This window comes from Chinchilla lanigera, unplaced genomic scaffold (assembly GCF_000276665.1).
Source record: "Chinchilla lanigera isolate Chin_1 unplaced genomic scaffold, ChiLan1.0 scaffold00011, whole genome shotgun sequence".
Taxonomy (NCBI): Eukaryota; Metazoa; Chordata; class Mammalia; order Rodentia; family Chinchillidae; genus Chinchilla; species Chinchilla lanigera.
The window spans coordinates 27377545-27388302 of NW_004955412.1; the positions used below are offsets into that span (position 1 = coordinate 27377545).

General features: G+C 55.5%; 1 protein-coding gene across 7 annotated transcripts in view; it reads left to right on the plus strand.

The window, feature by feature from the left end:
* Nucleotides 1-10758, plus strand: part of St3gal4 (ST3 beta-galactoside alpha-2,3-sialyltransferase 4) — a 42501-nt gene that overhangs the window by 1275 nt on the left and 30468 nt on the right. The window contains exons 1-2 of one of the 7 annotated variants that reach the window (XM_005378519.2): nt 7218-7297; nt 8990-9043. The exons of 1 other annotated variant lie outside the window; for it this stretch is intronic. Coding sequence is in view for 4 of the 6 variants with exons in the window: in XM_013511054.1 (XP_013366508.1) it covers nt 9562-9612 (51 nt within the window). In the remaining 2 variants the exon portion in view is untranslated. Of the gene's footprint in view, nt 1-7217; nt 7298-8989; nt 9044-9095; nt 9170-9487; nt 9613-10758 lie in introns of those variants that run through there. 5 more of the 7 variants (XM_005378518.2, XM_005378516.2, XM_013511054.1 and 2 more) reach the window with 5 other exon arrangements.

The window sequence follows — 10758 nt, forward strand, 5'->3', positions numbered from 1 at the left end:
CTGGCCTGGCTGGGTCCCGCCCGCGACTCCGGGAGGAGGGGGTCGGGCCACACGTGGGCGCGGCGCGGGGTCGGGCAGGGCGGCCGCAGCCTGGAGGAGCTGCCGCTTCTCGGGGTTCCCGTCCCGGACTAGGTTTTCGCGGGAAGCCTGATCCTCCGGGCTGCCTTGGAGTGAGCAGGCGGGACGGTCCTCTTCCCGGGAAAGTTTCTACCCCCGCCCCTGTGCCTGGGCTGAAGAGGCGTCCTCCAGCGTCCGCTGAGCGCTGGGTGTCCCCACAACTGTCCCCATCGAGTCCAGGACATGTGGGCTGGAGGTGACAGGCTCTGCTGAGGAATCTCTCTGCAGGAGTTGCAAGGTCGGGGAACAGAGCCCGAAGGCGGGGTTGCCAGCTGGAGGCTGGCCGTGCCCAGGGCACTAGTGCCACGTTTGGGGTCTTTGTGCGCAGGCCACCGTGTCCGGAAATTGCCTGGGTGGTGGGCATTAAGGGAGGAATGGGGTTGGGATTGGGTGGGCTGGAACTGGGGGCCGAGCCCTGGCTCCCCTTCTGCTCTCCTGCTCCTTCGGGCCTCTGCTGGCAGAGACCTCCAGCCAGCCCAAGCTGCCAACATGTCTGCCAGCACTGCCCCCTCTATTCCTGCCTCTGGCTGGAGGCTCGTCTGGCCTGTGTGAGGCCTGATCTATGTTGCTGCTTCCTCTGTTCCTCAGACTGGGTCTCCAGGGCCTGATTGAGGGGCTGCTGCCAGAAGCCTGGAAGTGTAGGCAGTGTTTGGGTGCCCAGCTGTGCCCTGTCTGACCTCATGGCCACCCACAGGCTGGCACCCCTTTCCTCCAAATCTGCACTTTCTACAACTGGAAGGAAGCACGGTGTTGAAGCCAAGTTCGGGCAGACTTACTCTTTGTGGAACCTTGGGAATGGGCCTGGTACAGTCTGGGTTGTCACAGGAGGCACAAACCCATGTCATGGCACCACTCCTCCAGACCCCACCCTTCTACCTCCCATGGCCCTGGCCTCTGCTCCCCAGGTTTGAAATGAGTTGATCTAAGTTCAGTACTTTGAAAAGTGCTGCTCTGTGGAAGAGTTATTTAAGTCTTTGCTCCTAGAAATATTTCTCCCACACTTAGTCTCCAAAGCTGCCCTATAATTCTAGCGGTGTTACTGGGGAGGTCCCAACCGTTGGGAGCCTAGAAATGAACTGTGGAGCTATTTTGCTTTGCAGGGAGCAGATCTGGGAATACACTCTGTCCGGGCTGAGGTAGCCCAGCTTCCTCTAATCTGTTTCCTGCTGCACTTCTGTTTCCACTCCAAGTGCTCCCTAGCCCTGTCCTTTTGTACCAGGTGGGGAGCTCAGGCTGCTTGATGGGACCTGGACTTCACCAGGAAGTTGAAGGGGAGCTTGGAGCCAGGGCCAGCCCCCTTAGTCGTCAGGGTAACAAGGAGGGGGATGAGAGAGAAGATATGAAAGCAGTTTAGGGGCTGGAGGTGTGTCACACTGGTAGAGCATTCCCATAGCACGCTAGAGGCCCTGGGTTTGGATGTCCAACACAGCTGGGTGAGTCAAAGGAGTCCCCTCCTTGGCCTTCTGGGCTGAGAAGCTTGGTTACCTTGGGAGTGCGGTGCTGCGGAAGGGGAACAGGAACTCCTTCCCCTTAAGTGGAAGGCCAGGCCAAGGAAACCCCTGGCGACTTCTACACTGTCTTTCCCGAAGCAGTGACTCAGCCCCCTCTGCTCAGAAGCAGAGTGCCTTGGCACCTCCACTTCTCAGCTTTTTTAGACTCATGAGATTTCATTTTCTGGGCAGAACTAAGAATCTGCTCTCTTCTAGAATTGTCAAAAATCCTGGAAAGGACCTCTCTCCCCAACCAGGGAGGAGCAGAGAGACCAACCCCTTTCGAGCCTTGTGTGCTATGTCCATCCTGCAATCACCCCACCCCTGCCTGGCATCCGCCCTTGCCTTGGGGCCACCCCAGCCCCCTGGGTGTCTCCTCAGAGTAGCTGCTCCAGGTGTTACCCAGTGGAGTTGGGAACAACTCTGAGTGCTCCAGGTTTGCGCTGCCCTTTGCAGGGGTGAGATCCCCTACCTCGGACTGACACAGAACAGTTGCACGTGACCAGGTTCCAGGTCCCAGGCTGATGGCGAGGGAGAGAAGAGGACCTTGGAGAGGACAGATGGGGAGAGGGGCAGGGCTAAGATGATGATCCCGATGTGGATGTCATGGCAGGTGGTAAGGACTGCCTCCTCCCCCGCCCAGCTCTCAGCACCTGCCCCTCTCCCTGACCTCTCACTTAGTGTCCTATGATACATCCTCTGCAGCAAGCTGCTGCTGAGGCTTAGCTCCTGTGTCTCATCCTCTGGACCCTCAGGATCCTTCTTTCTTGTCAAGACCGAGGCCTTGACCCAAAGTTCTTGGTTGTCATGAGGCAATGGCAGTGTCAGATTTGAATGATCGCAATCATTAGTCCACTTCTGCCCTTCATCGCCCGCTTCCTAGAAGTGCTTCCTCAGGCAAGTACTGAGCACCCTGGCCGGGCTCTGGATAGCCCTGGCCTCCGAATCTCCCCTAACCCCGCCACCTTCCTGGATACACTCAAACAAAGTGGCCAAATGGGAGCAGCAGCAAGTGACACCCCAGCCTCAGCTAGTGCCCTGGGCTTCTAATAGGAACACAGGAGTTAGGTTGGGAGGTTGCCTTCTGTGCTGTGGAGAGTGCGAATGTCCAGAGGTGCGGGTCCCTCACCTGGGGCTGCATCGCATCTCTGCCCGCTCCAACCCCAAAGCTGCTGTGTAGGATGGTGTGACTGTCTAGACGACAAAGCCCTGGGTTCTGCTTTTGAGGAGGTTGCTGCTACTTGCACTGAGGAGAGGTTTGGGTCTTGCTGGAGCCTCATTTCCCACATGGGCCTTAATTGTGAGGAAGGCCGGGTGACAGAGCCAGGAGCAGCTGAACCAGTAGGATGAGATCCTTCTTTCTTCCTACCTGCAGCTTTAGTCAGGCCTGGGTTGGGGGTCAGGACTCTAGGTCCTGCTTTCTTTTTTGTGGGGAGGCAGCTGGAAGAGTTCAGGTACCAGTTTCCAGAGAGCGAGGCCAACATGCATTTGTGTCTCCCTCGTGGGCCCAGACCCTTCTCCAAGGTGCAAGCTGTGGCCAGGTCACTTGTGCCTGGTCTCCCCAATGTAGCGGCATAAGAGTCCTAATGCAAGGGGACTTTAGAAAATATCAAAAAGGGGTACCATTTATCACACAAGCACTTATTAGAAGCCCAGCTTAGCAATTTTTTTTTTTTTTAACGTGCTAGGCACTTATTTACATCCCTTCATATTAGCCTCAGATCTTAAGCCCATTTATAAAGGAAGAAGCAGAGGCTGGGAAGATTAAACCACTGAGCTGAGGTCACACATCTCTTATTAAGCAGCCAGACTGGGACTCAGACCAGCCTTTTTCCAAAACCTGCACTTTTCTCAGTCCTCTTCTCCACTGTGCCCCTGCACTGGAGCTTGTCTGATCTGTCATCAAAAAAGAAAGGGGCCCTGGACTTGAAGGTGTGAAGGGTTTTGCCCAAGGGCACAATGATAAAGTGATAAAGGCAGAACATAAACCCAGGCTTCAGGGTGGAAACCTGCATCCTTGCCCTGCCCATACACTGAACTTGGACTTCTCAGCCCTCTCAGTTGGACCGGCCAGAGTTCCCTCCTCACTCCTTCCTTCCCTCCACCCTGCTCCCCTCCTTGCCGGCCCCTCCCAGCCCCCACCTTCCCGCTTTCCCGGCTTTCCCGCCTGTAATTGCTTCCATCTGGCCTGCCTGCCGGCTCCTATTCCTTGGGAAGGCAGTCCCGGCCGCCCACATGGCTGCAAGGCCTCATCCGGCAACCACAGCGACACGTGGGGAAGGGGAGGGGCCCTACGGGGTCCCAGCACAGGGAACCCGCCAAGGTGGCTGCTGCAGTGCTTGGCATTCCCAGATTCCTGCCAGGTATGAGAACCTTTGCTGCCTGGCCTTCCTCCATGCCCTGTCCTGGGCTGGCTTAAGGCCAAAGAGGTCCCCCAAGACCCACTCTCCAGCCAGTAAGAGCTCCCCTTTGCCTTGCAGACAGGCTCAGCAACCACAGCCCTCCGTGCCTCTTTGAGGTTGTCCACATCCAGAGGAAAGATGGCAGGCAGGAGACAAGTGAGGGTCCCACCTTCGGGGATCGCTGGGAGGAAAGCTGTGCAGGGACTGTTGGGGGCAGAGCCTGAGGGATCCAGGGAGCTCTGGTGTGTGAGAGCAGCTCCTCCTTTCATTTGATTCCAAGCAACTGATGCAGAACCACAGGGTCGGAGGCTCCTCAGATTTTCTTCAGTGTAAATAAAATTTGCACTAATAGTGCATTAGTGCTCTGTTGATGCCCTTGCCTGAGACTCCACAGAGGCTGCAAGGAAAAGATACCAGCAGTGTCCTTAGGGGCACTGCTGCATTTTTCAGGAGCATTTTTCTGTGGGGGCAGGGCAGGGGGTTCCCTCTCATTGCATATCTTGGAGTAGAGTGGTGTGACCTTGACAGGGACAGTACGGAGGAGATGCCACTGTTGGTTGGAGCATGTCTGTGGTGTGGAATGAGTTTGAACACTTTTAAAGGCATTTTCCTCTCTGAGGTTGGAGGATTTTAATGTGAGCTCTGGGAAATTGTCCATCCTGTTCACTGCTATATTGTTCATGCCTAGAAGTTGATTGGCAGATAATAAGTAAGTGCTCAACAAATATTTGTTTGATGAAAGAATGGAAAATGTAGCTCAGGTCTTCGAACTTTGTCCTTCTGCTGTCCCAGCCCTGTTTCCTCCTTTTCTGAGGGCAAAAGAACAAGAGCGTCCCTTTCACCAGGTGAGCTGAGTCCCAGAGAAGATCTGGCCTTGGCGGGGTGTGGGAGTGGACTTCTCTGTTCAGACAGCAGGGGGAAGGCAGGAGCCCAGGGGCCAAGCAGGAGGCTGCCCCTGAAGAGGGCACCCCCAACACAGGTTCAGCTGATGCCATTTCCACACCTGTCACTCCTCTCCTGTCACCCTCAGGCTCCTGAACTGATTAGTACTAATAGTACCACTACCTGTCCCCATGTCAGCCTTGTCTTTATTTAGGGCCCAAGAAAGACATCCCTGGAGGGTGCAGTCTCACCTAGGTGGCATCTGTGGAGTAAGGCTTCTCTGTCTTTTTTTTTTTTTTTTGTGGGGGGATACTGAGCATTAAACTGAGGGCCTTTGACTGAGCTACATCCCCAGCCTTTTTTATTTTCATTTTGAGACAGGATCTTGCTGAATTGCCCAGGCTAGTCTCCAACTTTTGTTCCTCCTGCCTCTGCCTGCCAGAGTGCTGGGATTACAGGTGTGTGCCAGCATACTTGGCTAACAACTCTGCTTTTATTTCTTCTACATACTGACTTTCCACTTCCTTTTTTTTGGAGCTGGAACAGTTTTCTCGGTTTTCTTATTTGGCCCCAGTAAGTGCCCTCAGTTCCTTGTAGCAGGGCACATATGTCCGCACCTCCTCTCCTGTGCCCTGTAAGGCTTGGGCACCTGCAGGAATGACCTTTCAATTGCCAGTGTCTGTCCATCACCCCAAGCCAGTTCCATGAAGGCTTCCTGACTCCCTCTGTGTTCCGCACTCTGTGTGGGTCTCATTCCTGTGGTATGGAGAGGACCCTGGCTCAGCTGAACCCCAAGTGGATCTCAGTGGGGCCTAAGGTGAACCCAAGGTGGGTGTCCTGGGCAGGGCGGGGGTATGGTGTGGAGCCAGGAGATTTGTATTCTCAGAGGAGGTTGCAGATTCTCAGCCTCTCCCACCTTGCAAAACTTTAACTGAGCAGAGCTCCCTGCCTTTCTTGGCTTTGATTAGTCCGACTGGAAAGGAACAGTTCTTAATGAGATAGCTTTTCAGATAACATTCAGGGTGCTCTGTAAAAGCTGCTTGGTCTCCTTTCTGGTACTCCAGGGTGGGGCCCAGAGCTGAAGAGTGCCTGCTTTGTGGCCAGGTAGGCAGGGCCGATGGCCAGGTAGGAGGTTCTTTTGTCTGCTGTCTGTCCAGCTGTGTGGCCTCAGGCCGGTCTTGGACGTGATGGGTTTTCAATCAACACATCTGTTCCCTGCGGTACAGATAACTGTATTTGCCCCACTGCAGGAGACTGTGGTGTACAAATGAGAGAAACATTTTTCCAGCTGGGAAAGAGGGGTGATAATTATTGGGTGACTGCGCAGGACCATGACTGTCTCATTCATTTTTGTATCTCCAAGCACCTAGCCCCTCTCTGGCACAGAGTAGCCGCTCCATTAATGTTTGTTATTTTGCCAGTGATAGGGGAAAGGCTCAGAAAAGTCACTTAATTGTTCAAGATCATAGGCAGGGAGGATGCAGGGCCCTGGTTGGCTTGTGGTAAGCCTTAGGAGTGACCCCAGTTCTCTGCCCCTCCCTCCCACCTCCAGCCCCCACCTCAGGCTGTATACCTCCTTCGGGTCTGGGATCGATGAGGCTGGACCTCCCGGGGGGCATGGTAGGTCCTTAGCTCTGGGTGGGCTCAGACAGTGGTCTGGAAATGCCTGTTCCACTGGACTTGATGGGCCTGGCTGTGTCCAGCTGAGAGTCAGGCCCTGGGGGCTGGGAGAGGAGTCACGTTGCTAGAGGAGGGGTGGCTGTCCTCCCAGGCAGTGTGGGCCCTTCTCTCCAGACTTCCTGCCCCTTCTCCTGTTCCCCTCTCTGGTCCCTTCCTTGTTGTCTTTTTTTCTTCAGTTCTTTCCTGTCTTCCTTCCTTTTCGTTCTTGAGATATCTTTCACCCAGAGATATTTTTCCACCTTGAGATATCGTTCATCCCTGTCTTGGTTTCTGCCCGCCTCCCCCCTGCTTTGTCCTTCTCCTTTCCCTCCCTCCCTGAACTCAGCATTCAGGCCGTCCTCACAGGGGAGGCTGGGATGGGTTCTGTGGAGGCCAGGGATGCTCAGGAGAACCCCACCTGCCAGCAGCTGTCGTATCTTAGAGCAGAATGGCTGTGCCAGTGGTTGGGTGGGTGAACGGACAGTGACTGCCCAGAAATTGAGTCCTTTGGTCCTCAGCACCACTCCCTAGGCCTTCACCTACCTCCTTGGACATATTGGGCAGGTAGATGGGCCTTTGAGCTTCTACAGCCTGAGGGTCTCTCAAGAAGGGCTGGTTAGGCAGAGCTTCCTGGCCTGACTTCCGCCCTCCGCCTTCCTCTCTCCAGCTCTTTCACCCAGAGGCACCGGCTAGGATGGAGAGAGCTGGCCAGAGCAGAGAGGAGGGTTCCACTCAGACCCCTTCCAGGTGAGCACACCTGCTGTGCTTGGGCTGATGCATGTACTGCATCTGTGTGTATGTGCGTGGCTGTAAGCATGTGGATGAGTGCACACATGGGCTGTGTGTGTTCAAGAGAGTATGTGGGCATGCTTCTGTATGGGGGCAGAACACAGGGTGCACTTACGCAAATGTGTGGCCTCTCCCCTCAGGGCCTGGCACTGTGTTGCCAGCCCCCCACCCAGAGTTTGCCTTTCTGTGGTCTCTGTGACCCTGGCTTTGCATGTGGCTTTGTTCTGTCTTTGGGGCCAGCTGGTCTCCTGCTGTGATTCCACGAAATGGTGACCGATCCTTGGCCACCCGTTCAGCTGCCTGGGGGCCCTGGGGCCAGTGTTTGTCCCTTGTCTCCCTAAATGGAGGCGTATAGGGGCTTCCTGCCCAGAGTCTCAACCCTGCCAAGGCAGAGGGAATGGGGAACAGCTGCGTTGGCCGATTCCTGTTCCGTATGGATTTGGTTTGACAACAAAGCTCTCTGTGTGTTCTCAGGCCCCTTACATAACTGGGGGTGGGGAGACAGCAAGAGGAGGTAGAGATGGAGACCAGGAGACACCAGGGTGGGATGGCAGAAGGGGGACATGGCCTGGAGAGAGACCATGGAGAGAGGGGGAGAAGGGGCGAGAAATGCAGGTCTCAACCTCGCACAGTTCACTTCCTGCCTCCTGGAACCCAGATCTTAGCCTGTTGATGCCGTTTCCCTCTCTCAGGGCTCTTCCCGCCAGTCCTGGCAAACTAAGGAGGGGGCCGTAGGACCTCTCTGGGAGTGAGGCCAGGAAGGGTTTGGGGCTGGGCACCAGGAGCTGGCCATTGGCCCCATCCTTTAATGGAACAAGTTCCATAAAACAGGGGAATCATTTTCCATCTTTGCCCTTGGACTTCTGTTTCCTCCTTCTAAGCCAGCTCCACCTGCAGAAACCCAATGGCCACCCCACTTTCTAGGGCCCAGGTGCAGACCAGCACCCCCTTCCCCTGTAGCCCACCAGACCAGCCCCAAAGCCTCTTCCCACCTCCCTCAGGCAACCTCCTGTACTACTCTCGAGACCTGACCACCTTGTGATCCAACATCCTCTTCTCACCACTGCCGTCCTTGCAGCTGTTCAAACAGAGTAGGAAGAAAATGTTCCCTTTCTGGAATGGCTGGACTGAAGGCCCAGCAAGGCCAGGTGAACTGGCCAGGCTTGGTTGTGGGCTCTGACCTGACCCCACCCTTCTGTCCTTGGCAGGAGGAAACAGACACTCGAAGAGGCCTGGGAGGTTGCTGGGTGCTCTGGCCTCCTCCACCTTCAGATGGGGCCTCCTCTCCCGGATTGTCTCAACTTTGTTACTTCCTCATGCCTCACGCGTGGATGCCTTTTCTGGGCCCAGGTGTCCCTGGGAAGACCCTCTGTATTCACACTGGGCTGAGGGTGGTGCTTAGTCCCCGGGTACCGGGATGGACCGGCCCTGGTCTGCCAACTTTATCCTGGGCTTTCACCTAGCAGGTGGGCTTCCAGCACTTGGCTGGACCCTCAACAGTGATCAGAGTTGAGTTAGGAAGGGGATTCTGTAGGGCCAAAGCCCTGCTGGTCTGTGGAGAGGTGGGTGTGGGGTATAGCCCAGACTTCAGACTCTGCAAGCTCCTGACTCTGACTGACCTGAGGCTTGCCCTCATGTCACCTCCCCCAGGTCTGGGTGCTGGGATGATCCTGGAACTGCTGCAGCCTCGAGGCACGGGCCCAGGTATGCGCACGTAGGAGGGCCAGCTTGGGAGCGCCTCAGAGTTTGTAGTGCTTGGGTGCTCGGTGTGCCCAGAGGACGGCCCCCCTCACACTGATAAGGCACAGGTGCAGGGAAGCCCGGTGGATGGTGAGTTTGCTGTGGGCACAGGGGCAGGGAGAGCCCGCTGTTGGGCAGCAGCCTCTGCTGTATATATGGCCATGACCGCAGGCTGCTGGCAGAGCACCACACCTGTGGGGCCTGTCAGCGTGGCTGGGGCACCTGTCCGGGGCCTCTGCTAGGCATCTTCCTCTAGTTTGCTCTCCTGGAGCGCCCCCTCAGTACCTCTGATAGAGGCAGCCGCCAAACTCTTCCTGGGAGCTGGGTTCGACAGAACAGGCCCCCAGAGGGCTGGCGTAACCACTGCCTGCTCCTTGTAGCTCCAGGCTGATAGCTCCAGGGAACTGCAGCCTGACAAACAAGCAGCAGCAGCCAGAGCTGGACTTGGAGGAACCAGTGGGCAGCACGCAGCCCTGTGGAGCATGGGGGAAGACAGCGCCCGGGCGGAAGGGGCCCAGCAGGCTCCAGATGCTGTATGTGGGGGTGCAGTGGGGGGCAAAGACGGGGGAGGAACGAGACAGCTGTGTGTGGGGTTGTATGTGTGTGTGTGTGTAAGCCACTGTAATCCTGGTGTACTCTGAGAAGGGTGTGCAGGTTATTGCCATGCGGACCTTAGTGTGAGGTGAGTGTGTTCTGTGACAGTGTCGGCTTGAGAAGAGCTGCCTGTGCCTCCTGGCTTTGAGGTCTGATCGGGCTGTGGTGCTCAGTCATCTCCCCAGGAGGTAGGTGAGCGCCAGGTGAGGAGTGGCCCTGGGCCATGAGAGAGCTGCTTGGACTACAGGGTTGGGTCTTTCAGCAGCACCTAATGTCAGCCGCCCCTGAACTTCCCATGGTCTACTTAGAGGAGGGTCGTGTGTGTGTGTGTGTGTGTGTGTGTGTGTGTGTGTGTGTGTGTATGTGTGATAGAGAGAGAGAGAGAGAGAGAGAGAGCGAGAGAGAGCGAGCTGATTTGTATGCATGACCTGCAGATGTGAGACCGCTCAGGAGGGGTCTGTTTACCACCTCATTCCAAGGTGATCTATCGCTAGTGGAGGGTATTGAGGCTTGGTTTTCTTCCCTAAGTCTTCACTTCTCAAACAGAGAGGGGACTGCCATGCTCACAGGCACTCCATTTCTCTCTGGTCCTGCCCTTTTCCCTTCTCCTGGGCTCAGCCCCTCTAACCTACTGCGGGGGATGGATCTTTCCCTTCATCATCCAAAGCTTCCTTGTTCCTGAATGCATGGGGTGGAGGGGTATAAGTCCTGCAGGAGTGACTAGGGAGCAGAGCGAGGGGTTTCTGAGAACCCTGCTGCTCCTAGACATACCAAAGTATGGAAAGCCAGCAGCACTGATGGGTTCCATGTGGGGCAAAGCTAGACTTTTATCTGCCTCAGTATTTCCAGGATTGAATATTGCCATGTACTGGGGTCTGTGGGAGTACAGACTATCCTGAGTTTACAATGGGATTTTTTTGTTCCTGTAAGCCAGGCTGGCCTGGAACTAATGATTTTCACCCTTCTAAATGCTGGGATTACAGGGATGTACCACCATGCCTAGCTCAATGGATTTTTTTTTTTTTTTTTTTTTTTTTTTTTTTTGCCAGGAATTGAAGTCAGGACCTTGCATTTGCCAGGCAGGC